The sequence below is a fragment of the Ipomoea nil genome, unplaced genomic scaffold (genome assembly GCF_001879475.1).
Source record: "Ipomoea nil cultivar Tokyo-kokei standard unplaced genomic scaffold, Asagao_1.1 scaffold2845, whole genome shotgun sequence".
Lineage (NCBI taxonomy): Eukaryota > Viridiplantae > Streptophyta > Magnoliopsida > Solanales > Convolvulaceae > Ipomoea > Ipomoea nil.
Window position 1 is genome coordinate 5,806,526 of NW_017619273.1, and position 24,561 is coordinate 5,831,086.

Consider the following 24,561-nt stretch of genomic DNA (forward strand, 5'->3'; position numbering starts at 1 on the left):
GCCTGGCCTATTCCCACCCCTACCTAGAGTAGCCGATCGGCGAGCCAACACTACCGTAAAATATAGGTCTAACGAGACAAAGTATTTTGTAGAGAACAGAGCAGAGTAACGTTATTTGATTGAAAAATCCGACCCATTACAAGGTAACCTCGAGGGGGTATTTATACAAGAAAATAGATCATCTATAAGGTGAGGGGGGGGGGGGGGGGGGGGGGAATAACTAAACAAGCTTTAGAATCTGCCATAATTAGAGCGGTAACTGCCTAAAACGAGAAAAGGAAACTGCTTGTTGCGCAAGGAAAAAATCCCCGCAGAATCTGCCTATAACTGCCTCTGGAGCGCGCACTCAGTCGGGGACACTTCGAATGCCTTGCCTGGTCGCCCGTCTGGATCAACTGAGTCACCCGATTAGGGACACACGGACTACATAGCCTAGTCGCGCCACCCAAGCCGTGTGAGGGTTCAATCGGGACACGCCAACTACAAAACTTGGTCGTCAATCCGGGCCAACTAGAAACCCAACCGGGACACACCGACAGTGCACCTTGGTCGCCTGGGTGCCCGCACCGCCGTTGTACGCGAAGGGGGCCCTTTCTCTTGAATCGCTAAGTGTTCCCCTGCAGTCAGGATCTACTTTTTTTTTTTTTTTGGTGAATTTGGAGCCCTCAAGAGAGAGTACTATCTAACTGTCTGAATCTACTACCCTCTATACTTCCAGGCTGAGTGCCTCATTAGGGGTATCTATCAATGATATTATGTCGTTATTTTTACATTTATTTGTACCAAAAATTATAATTGTTACAACGTACACACGTTGATATTAGTTTGTCAAATTTTAAAGTTTTATTAGAATTATACTATGTATAATATGGTATAATTGTTACCATACACAAAGTTTTATGTTTGTTTTTTTAAAATTTTTTTTTTATTTACCAAATTTTAAAGGTTTGAACATAATTTTATAGAAATTTGAATTTCTTTTCCCACAAAATTTTAAAAATTTTGATACAAGTTTTTTAACGCATAAATATTTAAATTTTTTCCACAAATAAATCTAGTATTTAAAACACCTCAATGGGGATAGATGCATTCGTTCAACACGGTTTGGGAAGCTAGAGAGGGGACACGGCCATTATTTCAATTCTGAAATCTCAGTGTCACTCATAAAAACGACAACAATGGAGACCTAAACTGATTGCTACCGGCTTCAAAGTCTTTTCTCATTATTGCTCGTGACTACAGTCTTTTCTCATTATTGCTCATAAAAACGACAACAATGGAGACCTAATCTGGGTCGTCCATATCTCTTTCGGGACAAAGACTCTCATTATTGCTCGTGACTACAGTCTAAAAATACATAAAGTATATTATTTTAACTATAAAATACATTATTTTATAAAACATTATATTTATGTTACAGGAGATCAACATAATATTATTAGTTTTTATATAATTTTGTAGATTTAATTTATTATTTTTGCTGTTAGAAAGAATGCAATCTTTTGGAAAAAGAAAAAAATGGTTTTAAGGAATATGTTTTCGAAGTTATATCCTATACGAAATGTTATTGCTGAAACTCGAACCATAACCTTGTTTTGATATCATTTGTTAAGATTAAACATTTACCACTATATAAATAGATATAATAAGTAGTGAATATATAATTTTATTTTCTTATACCATCACATATTTTTTAAATGCTTGGTGTTGGACTTGGCCCGCAAAACAATTATCAACCTTCTACATTTTGGAATTCTTAACTATAAATACATCATCACTCCAATCGTTAACTACATTAATATTATCAACTTGCACTCAGATAATAACATTACTCTCAACCTCTCAATTCAACGACTATCCTCACATCAGGTATGCTTAAAAAGTTGCAGTTTTTATCCCATTTTAAAAATTATTCGATCTCTCTTTTTAACAAATCATATTTACGGATTACATTTTAGAATTAATTCTATTTTTTATTCTAGATTTACAGTTAGTCATCAGTCCGTTTTTAGTCATTTTTTTTTCAAAATATTCATCTTTGATTCTAGTATTATTGTGGCATAACCATTTTTGGTCCCTGTCAACGAAATCGTTTAAATGACATTAAATATAAGGCCATTTTGGTCTATTCAGTTCTAAATGTTAAGTTTTTTTTTTCAAAACATCTCGTTGGTCCTAATATTGTTGTGTCATGATCAGTTTTAGTCATCCATCAACAAATATATTTAAATGACATTAAAAATTATATTATTAGCCCCTCAAAGTCTTTTTACGTGCATTTTAACTGCTAATAATAAAGAAATAATTTTTTAATATTTATTAAAAACTCTCTCTCAAACTTCTTCTTCCTTATCTGCAATTTCTCTCTTCTCTACCTCTTTTATGCCTGCTTTTTCTTCTTCCCTATTACTAAGATTCTTTTCTCTCTGCTTTTCTACTGCAAATTCCAGTCCATTATTTACAGTTCTTTAATAAAATGGTACCAATTCTTTATGGAATTTAACTTATTTTTCAAAAAATGCTATTTATCCTTTGAATCTTTGCATTAAAGGTGGGATGGCAGACAGTTATACCAGCACTACTTCTGATCAACAGAAGCAGGAGGTTGCTTTGGACATAGGCAACTTAATGGATCTAACGAGTAACAGAGGAATTGATAATGGAAAGGTTTGCATTCTTAATCGATCTATTTTTCGAAGACATCTAGATTTACATTGTGGTAATTTTACATTTCTATCTAGTAATATATCTAAAAACTAATAAGTGTGAAAGAGGTTATATCTTTTATTTATGTTTTTTTTTTCGTTTTATATATATATATATATATATATATATATATATATATATATATATATATATTTTATACATTATGCTATAAGAGATAATATACACTATTTTAATTTGCACAAACATACCCTTAATTACGGTTATAATTTTCGTTATCTTTTTTCATTATTTTTACTATGCACATACACACGCACACTTTGTACTCCGCATTCACTTCTTTGCTCAGTGCCATGCTCTCGAGCTTCCATTTTATTTGCCCTTTTTGCATTGATTTCTTCTATAATTGTTCTCTTTTCAAGCTTGTACTACCTGCTTGGGCCACTTCATCCTTCCTACCATAAAAATAAAAAAACACCAAAAGACACTCATATATAATACCAACAACAAAGATTTAACCAATAATTATATAGAGCACAATTGTAGGCCAATTTATGACTTATCAGTTATCAATAAACCCTTACAAACATTTCATAACTTCTATTAATACATTATTTATAATTTTATTACAAAAACTTTTGTAATATATAATATATTTTTATAAATCCAAGTTCTTGAGTTCCTTAATAGCATCTCAACAACCATTATCCAAGTTCTTGAGTTCTTTAATAGCATCTCAACAACCATTATATTTTTTTCAGTATCACTTTCCAAGTATCTTCAATTCTTCAACACCAAAGGTTCTTGAATCAGTTTCTTGAATCAGTTTCATCACCCAATCAGATAGTTTTTTTTTTTTTTTTTTTTTTTTTTCCTACAGTAGTACTCCCAAATACAATAATGTTAATTAATAGTCAACAACAATATCTGCATGTCCGTAGGTTTTTTATGGGTAGATCGAATGTGACTTAGGGTGTATTTGGAAATCTGAAAAATGACTTTCGAAAAATATTTTCTGAAAAATGAATAATTTTCTAGAAAACATTTTCCTTTTCGGTGTTTGGCTATACAACGGAAAACTGTCTTTGTGTGTTTGGTTCGTTTTCTAGAAAATGAGTAGGAAAATGAAATGAAATGAATATTTCAAAATTTTAATTATTTGATACTTTTGATAAAATTCTTTTGTAAATAGCACTCTTTTAATATATATATATATATATATATATATATATATATATATATATATATATATATATATATATATATATATATATATATATATATATATATATATATATCTGTGTGGGGGGGGGGGGGGGGGGGGGGGGGGACGGAGCCAAAGGGGGACAGAGGGGTCAGCTGTCTCCCCTCACCCCACCCCCCCACCCCCACCCCCACCCCATATATAATATTAATTTCTTTGTATTTAAAAATTGTTAATAAAAAAATTACATATTTTAAAATGTTAATATTATATATATATATATATATATATATATATATATATATATATATATATATATATATATATATATATATATAATATTAACATTTTAAAATATGTAATTTTTTTTATTAAAAATTTTTAAATACTAAAAAATTAATATTATTTGTAGACTTTACTTATTTTTTTGAACTTTAAATTCAAAAAAAAAAAAAAAAAATCTGCGGACCGGTCCGTCGGGCCCGCCAACCCGCATGGGGTGGGCTTTGGTAGGATGAACTTTAGCCTGCGGGTTTGGTTGGCCGACTCGCAAAAGCCCGCAAAAAATTAGGCCCGAAAATTTTTGCATGTGCATCCCTTGGAAAATGACTTCCCAAACAAAAAGGGAAGTCATTTTCCCCAAAAACATACACATTTTTCTTTGACTAATGCATCATTTTCCATTGACCTCATTTTTCCTCCTCTTGCCAAATACTAAAAACTCAGAAAACATTTTTCGGAAGTCATTTTCCGAGTTTCCAAACGCACCCTTAGAAGAAAAAGAGTGAAAGATAAAAATGAAAAGTATATATGTATTTATCATTATCCAAGTATCTTCTTCAACATCATAAGTTCTTGCATTAGTTTCATCACCCAATCCGATAAAGCTAGCTTTTTCCTATTGCAGTGGTACTCCCAAATATAAATGTTAAAATCTTCAAAGTCAGTAACAATATCTGTCCGTAAGTTTTAATGGGTAGGTTGTGACTAGAATAGAAAAAGAGTGAAAGATAAAAATAATAAGGATAGGAATATTTATCATATCCAAATATCTTATTCAACACCATAGAATCTTGCATTAGTTTCATCACTCAATCAAATCATTTTTTTTTTCTATGGCAATAGTACTCCGATTCCAAATACAAATATTAAATCTTCAAAGTCAGCAACAATATCTGTCGGTAGATTTTTATGAGTAGGATATGATTAGAAAAGAAAAGAGTAAAAGATAAAAATAAAAAGTATATGAGCATTTACCATTATCCAAGTATCTTCTTCAACACCATAGGTTCTTGCATAAGTTTCATCACCCAATCCAATAGAGATTTTTCCTCGGTAGTAGTAGTAATCCCAAATACAAATGTTAAATCTTCATAGTAAAAAAACAATATCTGTCCGTCATATGATTTTATGAGCAGATGTGACTAGAAAAGAAAAAGAGTGAAAGATAAGAAAAAAAGGAAAGAGTATTTATGAAAGTTATGATGTAAACTTTAACAGGAATAAATGAAAAGTTTGTCTGACAGGAAAAAGTCTATTGGCACTGTATGCATAATATAGCCTCCACACCTATTAATCCCCCTCTCGGGATTGGATTCGGCTCCCATACTTAGTTCAAGTGTGGGATTGGAGTGTCGGATTTTAACTATTTATATTTGTGAGTAAGAAGTCTACAGAACATCTTAATATGACGAAGTCTATAAAAGTTAATAAGTTTTTAAATACCGGTAGACTTTTAAAAAATCTATAAAAGTCCTAATAAAATACCGATAGACTTTTAAAGACTCTTTAAAAGTTTGAATCGAATACCACCAAACTTTTAATGTCCTTAAAATTTTTTAAAAGTGTATAAAAGTAAGAATTGATGAAAGACTAAAACTCGATTAGACCCTTAAAAATAGTATAAATGCATGCTTATTGTGTTGGATCTAGTGCTTCACTATGCTTACTTTCCCTAGGTCGTCCCTCGGTTGTCATATCCTTATTCTCCCAAAAGGTTAAATCTCTTGGCCCCCCACACCCTGTCCCAATAGAGCATTTGGAAATATGTATCACGGTGATTCAATGGCTCAGCAAACATGACCAAATCCCTATGTTGTAATATCCTTCTTACACCTAATTGGTGATAAATAGGTAGACATTAACCATTTTAGTTATCTGGTTGTTATATCTTTCTTAAAACCAATTAGGATAAGTAGGCAATTATTAATCATTTAACCACATGTCTCTTTGGTAAGTCACAACACTCCATCTCAAATTGAACACGTGTTGAACTTGACCGACGTTCAACATATTTAATAGACAAACTAAAAATAAAAATTGGCAAACTAAAATAGGATACTAAGATATAATTTCTCAATTTTTAATTACCTCATTAAATCAATGGTGCTAGTGTTCACTGGCAGGAAATAGAAATATCATCTTATGAAGAATATCCTAGGAAGCGCATCTTCTATAAACCATCTTTGGTATCCATTGGACCCAAGTACTCTAAAGAGGTTGATCAAGTCAAGGACAAGGAATACAAGAATATATATATGAAGTCTTTTCTCGAAAGGGATGTGGGACACTCGGTGGATGAGTATCGGGGATGCCTTAGGAATCCAGAGATGAAATTGTTGGACAAAGCCGAGAATTATTATAAGGAAATTGAAATTACCTACCCCCATACTGATGAAGAGCTGGTAGACATGTTGTTGCTTGATGGTTGCTTTGTGGTGGAGTTTGTTCTGAAATGCAAGGAAGGCGGCAATGGTGATCCCCGCCGTAGCTTTGAAGGGAAGAAAGCTCGTGAAGACATGCTTCTGTTCGAGAATCAACTCCCTTTTGACGTCCTCTCTGCCATTTATAAGAAAATGACTACGGGTAATACTGACGAAGTTCCTAGTTTCATAAGACTGGTGAAGTTCGCTTTTGCATCTTTAGCACCAAAGTTTACCATTAATAACTTTCATGATGACAATAAGCCTCAACAACCCATGGATCTACTCCATGTTGTCTACAGTCTTTGTCTTCCGAGCAATGCCCAAACCCTAGTTTCCCAAGCCGCAAAAGGGAATGAAGAAAATATGTGGCTAAAATTAAACCATATGAACAGTGCCACAGAGCTTAAAGAGGTTGGAGTTAGGTTTGACAAGATTGGACAAGTCTTCAATATGCCAAAGAAATATGAAAATATTCCATCACCCGAATATAGTGGTGCCATTAGCTTGTTCGATATAACCTTTCATAATGGGGTAATGACCATACCTTGCTTTAAAGTTGACAACTTCACTGAACTATTCTTCCGAAACATGATTGCCATGGAGCAGCGCTGCGACACACTAAACCCCAAATACTTCACCGATTATACGAGGTTAATGGACCACTTGTTGGACACCAAAAGAGACGTCACTTTGCTCCGCAAGAATGGGATCATTCAAAACCTCTTAGATGAAGATAATAAGGTGGCCTATATTTTCAACAACCTCTTAGATGAAGATTATACTTGTTCCACCAACTTCTATTTTTCGTCGGTGTACAAGGATGTGGATGAACATTCTCGCAATACCTATTGTTATTTATTGAGCCAACCAGGATCTTTTAACAGTGTATTGATAGTGTTTGCTAGTATCTTCGTCGGTGTCCCCTTGTTGATTTTGGCAGTTAGAAAAAAATATTATTAATAACCCTAGCTGCTTCCTCTACCCATTTCAATCCCTAATTAAAATATGTACGTACTGTGTATTTAAGATGTAGTTTAACTAGTTTCATCATATCAATGTGTACTGCATATATACTACTTTGTTAAACAAAACTTGAATATAATCTAGCTGGTTGCAAGGTGTATTGTGTCTTAAACTTTAATTTCATCATGACTAGTGTGTGTCTTCTGTCCCGAGGTTATCAACATTGTATAGCTAGTGTTATTGTTGTTTGCATTTATCCGATTAAACTTGTTGGGTTTGTGCTTATGTTTTTCTATTATTTTGTACATACATCACTTTTTAATTTGTACATGACAAATGATTCTTTAATTTGCAATTCTATCAACATGCATATCAAATATTTTAACAAAAAATAAAACCCTCAATTTGTTGTATGCATGCAATCCCATCAGCTTGGAGTATTTAGTAAGTAAACTATTAATCCAATTAGAATGTCAGAAGGCAAAATCCCTAGATTATTCTTACAATTGTAAATACAACGTAACCTACCTGTATTTGCTAGTTGAATCGCCACCAACTATCGAAACCCCATCCTCCCTCCCTCCACCGGATAGCATAGCACAACTTGTTCCAAGAGGCCCAATGAAACTTTAGTTTCTCCTCAGAATATATATTTTTTTGAAAACCAATCTGGCGATTGTATTAATTAATCAAACTTGTAATAGATCGAGTCAAGCGGGATAGAATCCCAATACATAGAATGATCCTTAGAATATATAGTCATGCATCTAATTAGAAAATTTTAATAGTCAATGACCAAACATGATACAAATTATATAGTCATGCACTTAATTTAAAAATTTTAATAGTCAAGGACCAAATGTGATTCATGTATAATATCAGTGGACTAAAAGTGAAATTTATTCTAATATTTATTCTATATGTCTATAAACATAAGTTGTAATGTCCAAAAATCTTAAACTAAATATACATCATATGTATTTCTATTCATTTGATAGTGTAGGTTCATAATGTTATTTCTATATGTTAATAAAAACAAATTAAAGCTTAATGTATATAAATATTACACTAAAGTAATGACTTTATGTACCTATAGATTTATTTAAAAATAAAAAATAAAAATATATCAATATGGATGTCATTCAAAAGATCTTAATTAAAGCTTTTGAATGGTATATTTTTTTATACATTAGTTTTATTTTTACAAAAAAAAAAAAGAGAAAAAATAAACTGAAGTTGAAATTAACATAAAATTACCATAAGAAATGAAAGTGTAATTAATTTTAATTGTCTAGATATATAGTAATTTTTCCATTTAAAAAAGAATATAATATCACCGATTATGTTTACACATTATTAAAACCTCTTTGTAGACGACATTGGTAGTGGCAACACAATTTTGTTAATCATCGTCTAGAGCTAACACCTTCAGTCCATTAGGACGGATGACTCTGGTGAAAATATATAATGGTAGAATATCACTTAATTAGTGATCCTTTTATATTTTCAGTAAATTAGTAATATCAGATTCATTTTCAGTCAATTATTCTTTTTTATTTTCAGTCAATTAGTCAATTAGAATATCAAATGAATTGATATTTTTACCTAATTTTCGTTCCATTTTTCATAGATGGTGTAGATATTATTATTGAAATATTTTCGTTTCATTTTTAATTTACCTTTACTATTATTTAAAATATGCATTTACTATTGATGCTGTAGAATATTATTATTGAAATATTTTCGTCATATTTTTAATTTCCATTCAATTTTTATTTAAAATTCAATGATCTTATCATTTCTTTTTTATTTTAGTCAATTATGTATCATTTTTTATTTGCAGTCAATTATTAATATTCATTTCCTTTTATATTTTCAGTCCATTAATAATATTAGATTCATTTTTAGCCAATTATTAATTTTTATTTTCAGCTAATTATTCAAACATTTTCGACGTGGGATCAAAATGATACCATATCATTTACAAAGGGAAGCACACGGCTCCCCTTTGCTCCAAACTGCTAAAAACAAAAACAACACATATACATTTTGGAAAAAGATTAAGATTAATCTTTTTCCAAAACCTCCTAATAAATAAATAAATAGATAAATTAAAGAAAAACTATAAGAACTCATTAAGGCTTCTAAAATAAGAGTTTTTGACTTCTCAATACTTGCCCACGTTGATGGGCAATCAATTATGTTTGGAAGATGAGCATTACTCCTCTTATATAGAGGGACTCAAGATCAATGTTAGACATAAATAATCTAACTATATTGAATAATAATACGAGATGCCTGACCTCGTACGTATAAGCAGAAGCGATAGTCGTGTTATCTCCAGCCACAGTTGATGTTCTTGATGTGTTGCCTCTTGAACGGTAGACCGTTAGTCATATTTGTCCCATACTTGACTCAGGTATGAGTATGAAAGTGATTGTTATTGTACAGTTGACTGGTTTTTAAAACACTACTATGAGTTTGGAATACCCTATTAATGGAAAAACTCATTTCCTTATTTTATAAGGGTTTCATCCCATTATTCATCCTTAGCCTAATCATTCTCATTCCACCCTACTACCCAACATGCAAAATACTTTTTAAAGTATAGGGACTAATATGAACAAAATTAAAGTAGAAGGATTAAATTGAACTAAACACTATAGTACATGGACCTCATAGCTAGGTATTTTGTCCCTTTGTATGTCTTTATATTAGAATTAGAATCAATTGTCTTGATTTTTTGTTCTTGTATTTTTAAAATATGTATTCTCATTATAAAATCATACATAACCAAACAACAATATTGATAAGCATTCCAACTCACCCTATTATCAAACATGCAAAATACTTTCGCCAAAACTCATTACAATTACCAAATATTTGATTTTCATTCTGATTCCAATTCCCATGTGGGAACAAAATACACTCTTAATTTTTTTAGTTCAGTAATCTAATTTTTCATTTATCTTTATTTATTAGTTACACGTGAATTAATTAACTTTCATCTGAATGGTTTTAAAACATTGACAATACATAACATAAAATTTAACTAAATAATCAATAAAATTGTCATGATCGATCATCAATAATAGAGTAAAAGCTACCTAAATAATTGTGGATAACTTTAGGGTGCATTTGGTTGGCACATGAAAATCATAATTGGAATGAGAATCAAATACTTGGCAATTGTATGAGTTTTAGTGAAAGTATTTTATATATTTGGTAGTATGATAGAATTGTAATAATTGTCAATATTGGTATTTGGTTATGTACGACCCTATATAATAAGAATAAAGCTCTAAAAAACCAAAAAAAAATAAATAATAATAATAAATAAACAAAACAAAATAAAAATCAAAGCAATTGAACTTAATATAATGACATTCAAAACACCAATATAAACAAAAAAAAAAATCAAAACAAAAGTTAAAAAACACTAATTTAAACTTAAAAAGTCATATATATTACTAATAAGATGAAAATTTACCTTTTTAAATTAGGAATAGGACTTTAAATGAAGGGATAATCAAATCCTATAATTGTATTTTAAAAAAGTTAAATTTTGATTCATATTTCTATCAGAGTTAAAAAGGTGTTTAAAAAGCTAAACGCTGGTTAGAATTTCTTCTATAATGGCCGACAATAATTCTACTTTTTCTTTAATTTATTGGCACATATGGATTCAAAAAAATTCCAAGAGAAAGCAGAATTATTGTCGGCCATTATATATACGTACTGGATAGAGTCACAAAAAGCTTTCATTCACTGACCATTCGACCTTAGCTTTCTCTAATTCGATACAGTAGCGACAGAAAAACGAATCCATACCCGTACGGATTTAGCTCAATGGTTTAGTGGACAGTATTTGAGGTAAGAGATTAAGGTTCGAACTTCAACGTCGGCAGTGTGAGAATTATGTTTAAAGTAGTCAGATTTCTTGTGTGCACCAACATTTACCTCTGTCTACTAACCCATTAAGTCACCGTATCTTTCCACATACTCTGTGGAGTCAGATTGGAGATTCAACCTTTTGGGTAAGAAAAAGGAATCCTAACCACGTCAGGATATTTTCAATATGGTTTTGAAAACAGGAGTGATTTGAAATGAGGAAAAACCACCTGTAAGCAAAGTATAACACGCATTCGAGAAATGCATGTTATGAATATATATATATATATATATATATATATATATATATATATATATATTTATGGGATAATTTTGATATTATACTACGTATTATTATTATTATTATTATTATTATTATTATTATTATTATTATTTTTTATGGTCATTGCGCGAACAGATAATGTCTAATTTTAAAATAAATTAACGCACGATTATATATGAGATGTTCATGTATAGGTAATTAAATATTAATTTTTTTTAAAAAAAATTGAAATTGATAATTCAAAGTATATGAATGCAAGATATATAATATAAGAGATATTGATTATAATTGTCTTTAAAATAAATTTTTGTAACATTGTAAAAAGCACTAGTCTAAATATTGGGCATTGTTTTTGTGCATCACGCATAGAAAAGACTAGTTTACATATAAGGTTTAAAATATTGGTTATATCTACAATTTTTATGACTCATTTTTATTAGAGTCTATCTAACTAACGGATTGAGACCCGTGAGACGGTCTCACGGGAGATTGGCATGATATTATTTGTTTTTATATAAATTTGTAGATTTAATTTATTATATTTGCTGTTAGAGCATCCACACTAAGGGGATAATGTGGGGAGCATGTCAGATGAAATCTTCTTGTTCAAGTTCAAAGCTAATGTAGGGAAGATTTATTTGGGGAAGAATGCCTCTGCAAAATTGAAGAGAATGGCAGAAAAAGAAGAAAAAGAAAGAAAAGAAAAGGGGGTTGCTGTGCGCGTTTCGCGCACAGCAACCCGCCCACACGGGCGCGCCGAACGGCACGCCTGACCCTTTAGTTGTTTTATTATTATTTTTTTTAATTTTTGATTTTGATTTGTTTGTTTTTTTTCCTCCCCTTCCCACATTCTCTCTCCTAATCACTCTTACATTATCCCCCAATTCTCCCCAACCATTGTGGATGCTCTAAGAGCATCCACACTTGTGCATATTGTGGGGAGATTTCAGCATTAATTCTTCCCTACATGAGATAATAACTAGTGTGGAGGGGAGATAATTGAAAAAGAATTGTTCTGCAAATGAAGAGATAATGCAGAAATGATGGGACCCACCACAAAAACCACCTCACCAGTGCGCACAGCGGGCGCGTGCGGTGCACGCGCGCGCCTGACAGTCTGAATTTTTTATATTTTTTTTAAATTTAATTTTTCTTTTTTTTTTTTCTCTCTCCTCCCATCTTCTCTTTCCTAATCACTCTTACATTATCACCCTATTCTCCCCAACAAATGTGGATGCTCTTAGAAAGAAAGCAGCCTTTTGGGATAAAGCTAGAGAAAAGTAGTTTTAAGAATATGTTTTTGATAGAAACGCTTAATGTTGATGCTACTATTGATATCAATTCAACTAAAATGGGATTTGGGTGTATCATTAGAGACTCTAATGGATCTTTTGTGGCTGCTAACCAAATACAATAGAGAGGGTAATTACAACTCTAGTGTGGTAGAAGTTGTGGGAATGAAGGAGGCCCTAAGCTGGCTAAAGAATTAGCATTTTTACCTAGGTTCAAGTTGAAATAGATGCAAAGCTTGTGATAATAGAGGATATATGAAGAAAGACAATGAAGTATCTATTTTTGATCTTGTTCTTAATGACATTAAAGAAATAGTTAAATGTTTTGGTTCTATTAATCTTTTGTTCGTTAAGTGATATGTGAATATGACAATTTATTCATTAGCTAGAGATCAAATGTCATTTTCAAGTTAGATAGTATGGAATAGAATAGTATCTCATTCCGTGCTTTGTTTGACTTTTTATGGCGGGTGATAATATCTAATTTACGAAAAAGTTAATAACCGAAATGATCCCTTGACTATAGCGAAATTACTGATTTGATCTTCGACTATAATTTTTACCTAATTAAGTCCTAAACTATGAAAATCCTACCCAATTTGGCCCTCCGTTAAAATTCCATCCATAAGCTGTTAAATTTAAATTTAAAGGCGAAAACGGGAGAGGAAGGGATGGACTCGCCCGGGAAGAAAAAAAGAGACTTGAAATGATCAAAATATCCTCATTATTTTAACAATTAAAAATTTCCAACGGAATTTGGTCGACAATTTAATCTGAGTGACCAAAATTGACAAAAATCGCATAATTAAGTATCAAATTGACACTTTTAAAAGTCAGAGACTGAAATTAACAAGACTCCTATAGTCATAGGACCAAATTGAAATTTCCTCTTAGGTAAAAAGTATAGTCGAGGACCATTTCGGCTATTAACGAAACTTTTATTTTAAAAAAATATTAATATAATATTAATATTAATAATTTTTTTTCGAAGTTGTAGCCTAGTTTCCTTTGTTGGAAGTGTCACGTTGGTGATGGTGCTCACATGGATGACGTCATCATAATGACGTTATCAACCTTTTACATTTGGAATTCTAAACTATAAATACATCACTCCAATCATTATCGACTTGCATTCAATCCTCTCAACCTCTCAATAATTCTAGGAATATCCTCAGATCAGGTATGCATAAAAACTTGCAGTTTTTATCCCATTTTAAAAATTATCCCACCTTACTTTTTATCAAATCATATTTACCGATTACATTTTATATTCCAATCTTTCAAAAGAGTTGGTCATTATACAATTTTAAAGAATGTTTACTGCCAATTTACTAATAATTCTTATTACATCATGGAAGATTAAATGATACTACCGGAAATTATGGAATTTCCGACTACCTGAAAGTGATCTTAAATCAAGTTGAAAACAAAAAGTAGTTGGAAATAGAAACAAAGGTTTTTCCGGATACCAAAAGTGGTCGAAACAAGGCTTTCGACTTGATTTAAAATCACTTTCAGATGGTCGTAAATTTCATAATTTCTAGTAGTGTGAATTAAATTTAAAAGTTGGGGTGTGAATGAAATTTCACTAAGTATCGTAACATGCTAATATTTTTGACTTATTTTTCTTTTAAGACTTTTTATTCTAACTATTGTGTGTAAGTTGGCACCAACTAATTAAAAATAAAGTAGTAATTTAAATTTCAATGTTTGATTTACAGAAATAAAATTAAAGGTGGGATGGCAGACAGTAATTTTGACAGCAATTATTTTGACAGCAATATTTCTGACTACCAGAACTTGACCACTACGCAAGCTAATCAAAGTCAAATTGGGCAGAATAATACTGTCATAGTGGTATGAAATCTACTTTACGTTCCATGTATATATACCTAAAAACTTACCAAGATTGTTTCATTTATTTTAGTTATTTTATTGTTATATAAAATAAATAAAAAGTGTTTAACACCTCTCCAATTAGGCAAATTATATCATGAACCAAGGTCCATCTTGTATTATGGATTTTAGTTCAAAATGATGTTTAGATTATGAGGGTGTTTGGTAAATGGCTATTTGCTGATAGCTGATAGCTGTTAGTTGATTGTGTTAGTGAGTTTGATTAGTTGATATCATTAGCAGATTGTAGAAAAATATTTGGTAAATTAGCTGTTAGTTGTTAGCTAATTACATACAAAATGACTTTCTTAAAAAGCTGATAAAAAAAAAAAAGAAGCTACTTTGATTAGATTTTAGAATTTTAGCATTTTGGAGCAATAAGTTGTTACAAAAAGTCAATTAATCAAATACTCATATTGATTATTTAGTCAAGTCAAATAGCTAATAATGATCAAATAAGTCAAAATTTACTGATATGCTAACTATTTTACCAAACAAGCCCATGTGTCTCAAGTTAAAATGTTATGTGTTTCGCTTAGTAGATTATGTGTTTGTAAATAAACTGAAGACACATAATCTGTAAACTACAAGCACATTATATGTAGTTAACATATTATGTATCTGCAGTTAACATATTATGTATCTGTAGTTAACATATTATGTGTTTGTAGTTTACAAATTTTTATCTGTAATTTATTTACATAACTTTTAGATCTAAGTCCACCATGCAAGGTAGACTCTAGTCCATGGTATAAGTGTATAACAATTGCTACAATTATAACTCCCTAATAGCCACTAGAGGAGTAGAGGTGGCCAAAGTCGAGGCAAATTTTACTATGGACAGCGGTCCACAATGTATTATATATAGTCCAGGCATCAAAACGGTGTCTTTTTTTTTTTTTTTTTTTTTTTTTTTTTTTTTTTTTTAATGAAAAGAAACGACACACGTTTTGCGCCGTTCCACAAAAAGTAACTCTGTTTGTATAACATATTCAGTTCCATTTTATATACACTGCAGTTTCATTTCAACATAATTACAGTTTCATTTCAATATAACTACAATTTCATTCGACATTATACACTCAAATATGTGAAACCGTTATTCAGTTTCATTTTATATACACTATAGTTTCATTCCAACATAACTAGAATATCATTTCAATATAACTACAGTTTCATTGGACAATATACACTCAAATATGTGGAATTGTTACTCAGTTTCATTTTATATACATTGCAGTTTTATTTCAATACAACTACAGTTTCATTTCGATATAACTAGTTTCATTCGACATTATACATCAAATATATGAAACTGTTATCCAGTTTCATTTTATATACACTATAGTTTCATTACAATACAACTACAATATCATTTCGGTAATTATATATGAAACTGTTATTTAGTTACATTTTATATACACCGCAGTTTCACTTCAACACAATTACAATTTCATTTCAATTCAATTATAGTTTCATTCGACATTATACATCAAATATGTGAAATTGTTATTCAGTTTCATTTTATATACACTATAGTTTCATTACAGTACAACTACATTATCATTTCTATATAACTACAGTTTCACTGGACAATATACACTCAAATATGTGAAACTGTTATTCAGTTTCATTTTGTATACACTGTAGTTTCATTATTTCAACACAATTACAGTTTCATTTTTTCAACACAACTAAAGTTTCATTTCAATTCAATTACAGTTTCATTTGATAATATAAAAATAATATGTGAACCAGTTTCATTTTGTAATTAACACACAAAAGCTGTAACAACAGTCATTTTTTTACTTAAAGAAATGACGTTGTTTTTGGATCATGGTCCACTAAGCTTTGTAGACCATGGTTCACGATATAATTGCTGCAAAGTCTGGTATTAGGCCGGTCCCTTGCCAGGTCTAGAATCGTGCCTCTCGTGGGCCGATCTTGTGCTAGGCTTGTGATTATTATTATTGTTGTTGTTGTTGTTGTTGCAATCGTTATGATGTGCATCCGTATACACCATGCATGGTGCATACGGATGCCAAAACGACGCCGTTTTATTAAAAAACGCGCCGTTTTCCCTTTAAAAAAAATTCAGGTTCGATTCCCAGCAACAACATTATATTGTTCATTCATTCTGGAATTTTAGTTCATAGGTTATGGAATTATAGTTCATTGATTATGGAATTATAGTTCATCGATTATGGAATTGTAGTTCATCGATTCTGAAATTTTAGTTTATAGATTATGGAATTTTAATTCATTCATTCTGGAATTTTTAGTTCATAGATTAGATTATGGAATTATAGTTCATCGATTATGGAATTATAGTTCATCGATTATGGAATTTTAGTTTATATGTTGTTGCTGGGAATCGAACCTGATTTTTTTTTAAGGGGAGACGCGCGTTTTATTAAAACGACGTCGTTTTGGCATCCGTATGCACCATGCATGGTGCATACGGATGCACAGCATAATTTGCCTTGTTGTTGTTGTTATAAAATTATTATATTTTTAAAAAAATATTTGACCCACTAATATACATACATACATATATACATACATATATATATATATATATATATATATATATATATATATATATATATATATGGACATACCCATAGTGGTGGCAGCTTGTATGTGTATATATACATATATAGCAATAACTTATATATAAATACTATATTTATGTATAAATTAGTAAATATTTGTGTAGTTTAGTTGGTTGAAAACTTTAAATTTAATGTTAAATTGCCTATGTCACTGGTTTGAAAACCATTAGCAACATTACCCTTATCTTTTTTCGTTTATTTTACTTCTTCTATTCCTTCACAAGACAAATTAACAGCATGTTTGGTTCACGGAATGAATTTTGAGGTAATAGGAATGCTATTCCATAAGGAATGGAATAGGCAAGGAATAGAATATGAATTGTATTCTATTGTTTGGTTCGCGAAAGGAATAGACTTTATGAATTATATTACCGTGTTTGGTTGGTTTGAGAAATAGAAATGAAATATGTTTTAAAAGACATAAATACCCTTATAAAAATATGTGGTGGTGTCGATGGTGGCGGTGTTGCTGGTGGTGGTAGTGGCGGCGGCGACGACGGCGATGGTGGTAGCGGTAGTGGTGGTGGTGGCGGCGGCGGTGGTGGTAGCGGCAGGTGGTGGCGGTGCTGGTGCTGGTGTTGGTGATGTTGGTGGGGTGCTGGTGCTGGTGGCAGTGGTGGTGGCGGTGGCAGCGGTGGTGGCGGCGGCGGCGGCGGCGGTGGTAGCGGCGGCGGCGGCGGCGGTGGTAGCAACGGTGGTGGCGATGCTGGTGGTGTTGGTGGGGTGGTGGTGCTGGTGGCGGTGGTAGTGGCGGTGGCAGCGGTGGTGGCGGCGGTGGTGGTGGCGGTGGTGGTGGTAGTGTTGGTGGGGTGGTGGTGCTGGTGGCGGTGGCAATGCTGGTAGCGATGGTGGTGGTGGTGGTGGTGGTGGCGACGGTGGTGGCGGCGATGGTGGTGGTGGTGGCGGCGGCGGTGCTGGTGGTGGTGGGGTGGTGGTGCTGGTGGCGGTGGGGTGGTGGTGACGGGGGGTAAAATAGGAAGTAGAAATTTTAGGCTATTCCTGAGAACTCAGTAATAGCCTAATACCAGAGGGGGGCCCTGATAATAGCTATTACCTTATCTGGAGGAATAGGGTATTACTGGGAATATTATTCCCGGTAATAAAAACGGTTGCCAAACAACTGAATAGGCCTATTACTGGGAATGCTATGCCATTCCCGGCCTATTCCGTGAACCAAACGGAACATAAATGTTTTATAATCTACTTTTTATTAATCATTTATTAACAAATTAATTGCTCTTTTAGTCTACTTTTTACGAACCATTTAACTAATGTAGTACACAAGTGTATATTATACATTTATACTTCATCGTATTCGAATTAGTTTAAAAAACTTACAATTTATCTAACTAAATAAATTAAAATTAAAAGTATTTATGAATATAGTATTTGTTCTATTCAAATTATTTTTATCTAGTTGATTATTATTCATATTTTGTCGTAAATATTTTTATAGCATTTCAAAGTGTTTTAAAATTTCACATTTTACTCTACTCAAGTATATTTTTGGCTCCGCCCTAATTACTATGTAATTTATAATGTATTTTGTATTTGAACCTTATTATGGGTGTTTGATATTTTATAATGGACATTTCTAACGTCATAGAGGAATCAAAACCCACATAGTTGTAATTATGCTAGTGTCACTAGTTAGATTACTGTTATACAAAGTAGTTATTACCTCATGATATAGAGCAATTTCACACAACAATTTAAATATAGAATTTAGGTATATCTAAACTAAAATGTCTTTTCTTAAAAAAAAAAAAAATCATGTGCACACAATATTTTAAAATCATTTTTTTTCCTTTTATCTTTTAGTACATTTTCTAATTGGTTCAACAAAAGCACTCAAACTTTGATCATTTTGATTCCTTATTTAACACATACTTTTAGAACATGAGTGCAATAATTGACCATCCACTAACAAGTAAATATAAGGTTTGAAGTAAATGCTCATAGATCAAGTATTAAAAGAAGTATTATCTAAATTTTTTTTAAACACTTTATTTATTAATTCAAACACATCCGTGACAAAGTCCGGCTTAAGCCGTAGCTAGACTAGATTTTGAGCCGGTTTTAAGGTGGTCCCTGATATTTTTAATAGGACCTGAACCGGCCCCTTACTAACCGGTCTCGGTTTGAACTTGGCCAAATTTTCTCTGATCAATTCAAGGCTAGTTCAATCTTAAACCGGCCTATGGCCACTTTTAATAGCCACTATTTATATATATAAAAAATTTATTCATAAAGTGATTAATACATTCATTCCTTTCCAAATTCCCAAATTACCCTCCAAGCCTTTCCAGTACCTGTCAAGAAAAGACAATTGATTTTGAATGCTTCGTAGCGTAGGCCCATAAAATGAGACTTTAGTTCAATCGGTATACCCTACACCACGGTGCACATAGCACTGTGCGCCGCGCGCCTCCCAAAACGACGTCGTTGTGGGATCGTTTTGGGAGGCGCGGTAGGAAGCTGCTGGGATTATGTGTATTTATTCATACAGTTATGTGTATGTGTTCATACAGTTATGTGTATTGGTTCATACAATTATGTACATTTTTTATACAATTATGTACATTCTTTTTATACAATTATGTACATCCGAATCTTTAAATCTGTGTGTATTATGTTAATAGTTGATGTGTATTATGTTAAAAGTTTATGTTTATTATGTATTATGTTAGATTATGTGTATTATCTTTTAAAAAGAGTATGTATATTTTGTTATATAATTATGTACATTCATGTATACAATTATGTGTATTCTAGTATAACATTATGTACATTCTTGAACAGCGGGTTTTTTTTTTTTTTTTTTTTAAGAAAAAACTACTGCCATTCACTGGGGCGGGAAATTTCAAAAAAAATTAAAAATTAAAACGACGTCGTTTTGCATCTGGGCGCATATTGCAACGCGCTCCGTGGCGTAGGATATAAATTGCCACTTTAGTTATATGAGCTCAATTGTGTGTGTGTGTGTGTGTTTTTTTTTTTTTTTTTTTTTTTTTTTAATGTAAAAAAGTATTAAGGAAAATGATACTTTTTGTTGCAAAATTATTATTATTATTTTTAAATTGCACTTTCGTTCCACAAATATACTGTCTGCGAAGTGATTTTTTTTTTTTTTTTTTTTTTGTTCTAAACTTCTGTTAGGGTTGCGTTCGAAAAGTCAATTTGCCAAAATCATTTCACAAGCAATTAAGGGGACGAAAAGTGATAACGAATAAAATTGAGGACTAAAAATATTATTTTCTTATAATTTTGAGAAGAGAAGTATCAATTTCTCAAAATATTAGATAAATGAAAGATTTTATTATTACAAGAGAATGAGGATACCCAACTATTAATTGCCTCCACTAAGGCTTGAACCTATCACCTCCCATTTAAAAAAGCAACTAGATAACATTCACCCATAAGGTCCTTAGTAATAAATGAAAGATTTAATAGTACATATTATGGGCTGAATCATTGAACGTTATTTCAAATTGAAAATGATTAGTGATATAATAATTTATCAATTATTGGAACAACAGGATCCGGACGATATAATGAAGCCTTTTGTGGATGCGGCCGATTTAATGGATCACATGCTTGGCAAAGGAATTGATAATGGACAGGTATGTCGTATGTGTATTATGAACATGAATTTGGTACATTATAAAGTTAAATTCTGTGTATTGAGCGATGGTCCATAATACATTGTGGACCTTGGTCCACGATATACAATTGGGTATGATAGTGGTGGTAATAATAATATGAAAACTAACTCGGAAAGAAATGAAAGAGGAGATAAATAAGAAAAAATAAAGAATTTGAAAAATGTCTTCGGACTGAAAATATTGAAACAACATTTTTCGTCAAATTAAGTCTTTTTCTCGTTGAGCAGAATGAATATTTTTGTTTAACTTAATTTTTCTTGAATATCTAAACATAGAAAAATTCATAAAATAACTTTCGAAAGTCATTTTTGAATTTTCAAACAAACCCTCAATTTTTTTGTAGGATTAATAATAAAACAATTTATCTTGAGAAAAGTGACCAAATAAATAAAATATGATTCTCTTACTAAAATTTCAAAAGTTCACATGACACGCCACAATTTGGACTACAACTTTTTTTTTGTGGTGTCAATCACACATTGTGGTCCGGGTCTTTCCCTGTCCGTTTAACGGTCCAGGTCCACCCGATTCGCTCCGGGAGGCACAAAAGCTGGCCCAAAGAGGATTGTCACTTGTGAGAGTCGAACCTGGGTTATCCCGAAATTCAATTCTCCCCCACAAAGAGAGTTCATTTGCCATTTGAGCTACCTTGTTGGGTTAAGGACTACAACTTTATGTATACCTTTTGCATCCATAAATTACTCATTAAAGTAATGATATGTCTTCACTGGCAGGCAATAGAAATTTCAGGTGCTTATCAAGAAAATTCTTGGAAGCGCAACTTCTATAAACCATCTTTGGTATCTATTGGGCCTAAGTACTCTAAAGAGGTTGATCAAGTTAAGGACAAGGAATACAAGAAAATATATTTGAAGTCTTTTCTCAAAAGGGCAGCAAAGTATGAGGAATACAAGGAAATAGTTGAGAATCCTGAATTGATGGGCATAGCCAAAAATTATTATGAGGAAACTGGGATTACCTACCCGGAGGATGATGAAGAGTTGGTAGAAGTGTTACTGCTCGATGGTTGTTTTGTGGTTGCGTTTGTTCTGAAGTGCAAGGAAGGCGGCAATGGTGATCCTCGCAGAAGCGTTGATGGGAAGAAAGCTCGTGAAGACATGCTTCTGTTCGAGAATCAACTCCCTTTTGAGGTCCTCACTGCCATTTATCGAAAAAATACTGCCCATATTCCAGGAGAAGTTCCGAGTTTCATAAGACTGGTGAAGTTCAGTTTTGCATCTTTAGCACCAAACTTTAGGTTTTGTAACTTTTATGATGATTATCTCCCTGGACAACCCATAAATCTACTCCGATCCATGTGGTCCACAGTCCACAGTCTTTGAACAATCTCAGTGTTGAGGTAGATACTTCCACCAACTTCTACTTTGCGTCGGTGTACACAGCTGTGAATAAGCTTTGTCGCAAAAGAAGTCATGTGTGGAAGCAGAAACTAAAAAAATTCTTTTACGCTCTATGGAAGGTGCTTTCTATTACCTTGAGTGCTATCTCGTTGTTGCTTTTGGTAGTTGAAGCATATAATAATAATAAGTAGTCTACCACTTCAGCAATGTGTACGTACTAGTACTCTAGTATATACTAATAAAGTCCAAGCAATGTATGTTATGTTGGAAGGTTTGTATGCAGCTCATCTAGTTTGTTAGTGGTGATTGATGAGCTTATATAAGAGTTTGTTAGTAGTGATATGATGTTTTCTTGGTGATTTTGATCTATTGTAATTCAGTTTGGCTATATATATATATAGCCCTGTTTCTTTGTTTTTACATTAACAGTTTAATTTCATCTTGTAACTCAAGTTTTTCACATAATCACAGTCTTGCAGGTGATTTCCTCACTTATCTCTCACTGCATCCTTAACCTTCTTAAAAGAAAAATCAGCAAATCTCAATCCATCTTGCAGCACTAAGTTCAACACATAGGCTATACACCTCATGTGCATGTATTGAACCCTGACAGATGAACTACCCCAACACAACAACTTACTTTTGAGAAACCCCAATGTTTTATTCCCCAAACCCCCTCAAAACCCTCTGTTCCAGAGGTTGAAACAACATTGAATGTGAGAAGGGACTGCCTCAGTTGAGGTTGGAAGGTGTCCAGATGCACAAATGCTTTCCTTCGGTCCAACTAAATAATGCAGATATAGGCCCTTTTTGGTAAATGGCTGTTAGTTCAAAGTTGTTAGCTGTTAGCTGATTGTGTTAATTAGAGGGTATAACTAGTTGATAACATTAGCTGTTGTAGAAAAGTGTTTGGTAAATTAGCTGATAACCGATAGATGTTTGGTATAATTTTTTTTTTTTTCTGAAAAAGCTAATTGAAAAAGTTGTTTGAAGTAGCTTTTTGAATTTTAGCATTTTGGAGTTGCAAAAAGCTAATTAACCAAACACTTATATTGATATTTTAACTAAATCAAACAATTAATAGTGGTCAAATAAGTCAAAACTGGCCTATAGGCCAATTTTTTATCAAACATGGCCATAATTCTGCACCATAGTTGGACATACTAAAAAAAAAAAAAAAATACATTTTCCAAAACCAAGTTAATTAGAATTTGGCTCAAAATATACATTTTATTATTTGGAATCCAAAAGATGTATACCAAATCACGTAACTTACTACAGTTAGTCTGAAGAACCGAGCAAGATTTGTGGATCAATTAATAAAAGTGACTAAATTTTGGGAAGTGATTGAATACATGTTTTGCCAATGCAAACCATGAAACTTAGAATTATAATTGAGCTAAATTTATAATTTGTAAGAATTGTGATAAAATTATTATCTAATGGGTTGATGGATTTATTGACATAAAACTTGTCTGTGGGCTAAAGTTTTAATTCTATTAAATACAATAAGAAATCCTTATGATAATATTTTAATCCCAATTACTAAATAGCCAGAAGAATCTAGTGATATAAAATTTTCCTGTGGGCTAAAGGTTTACTCAATTAAATCAAACTGAAAAATTTTATTTATGATGAAACAGTTATCAAATGAGTTGAAAAATCAAGTGACATAAAACTTGCTTGTAGGCTAAAGTTTTATTCAATAAGATCCATTAAAACCATTATGATAAAAACATAAGAAATAATGTTCATTTCCTTAATCCCTGTGGATAAATTAAGAAATATGATCTAAAGTTTACATCATAAAATTAAACTTCATGATAGAATTAGAAAGTATTTACTAATAACCACAATGTAAATAAATTGATTTATTTATATCATCATTTATAAAACTACTAAACTGCATTCCGATACATAATTGTCTGTAGGCTAAATTATGACTGTAGTCCAATATTTTGTCCCGATTAAACATACAAATATAACAAAATTGACTGTGGGTTAAATTTCATCATATTACAT

The 24,561-nt window shown here is 31.9% G+C and overlaps 1 protein-coding gene and 1 long non-coding RNA gene across 2 annotated transcripts; both read left to right on the forward strand.

Moving 5' to 3' along the window:
- Window positions 1-1,777: 1,777 nt before the first annotated feature.
- Window positions 1,778-22,959, forward strand: LOC109160078. Its single transcript, XM_019308213.1, has 4 exons — window positions 1,778-1,869; window positions 2,552-2,667; window positions 6,274-7,335; window positions 22,527-22,959. The coding sequence occupies exons 2-4, from the start codon at window positions 2,557-2,559 to the stop codon at window positions 22,728-22,730; spliced, it is 1,377 nt and encodes a 458-aa protein (XP_019163758.1). The 5' UTR covers window positions 1,778-1,869; window positions 2,552-2,556; the 3' UTR covers window positions 22,731-22,959.
- LOC109160083 lies at window positions 14,146-15,044 on the forward strand. Its single transcript, XR_002050689.1, has 2 exons — window positions 14,146-14,182; window positions 14,724-15,044. It is a non-coding gene; the product is annotated as an uncharacterized LOC109160083 (long non-coding RNA).
- Window positions 22,960-24,561: the final 1,602 nt, after the last annotated feature.

Excerpts from the sequence above, each read along its gene's own strand:
- LOC109160078 (XM_019308213.1), top strand. The coding sequence starts at position 2,557 with ATGGCAGACAGTTATACCAGCACTACTTCTGATCAACAGAAGCAGGAG. Across the intron at positions 2,668-6,273 it reads GAGGAATTGATAATGGAAAG|GAAATAGAAATATCATCTTA; the intron begins GTTTGCATTCTT and ends GTTCACTGGCAG. Across the intron at positions 7,336-22,526 it reads TGGCCTATATTTTCAACAAC|CTCAGTGTTGAGGTAGATAC; the intron begins CTCTTAGATGAA and ends TCTTTGAACAAT.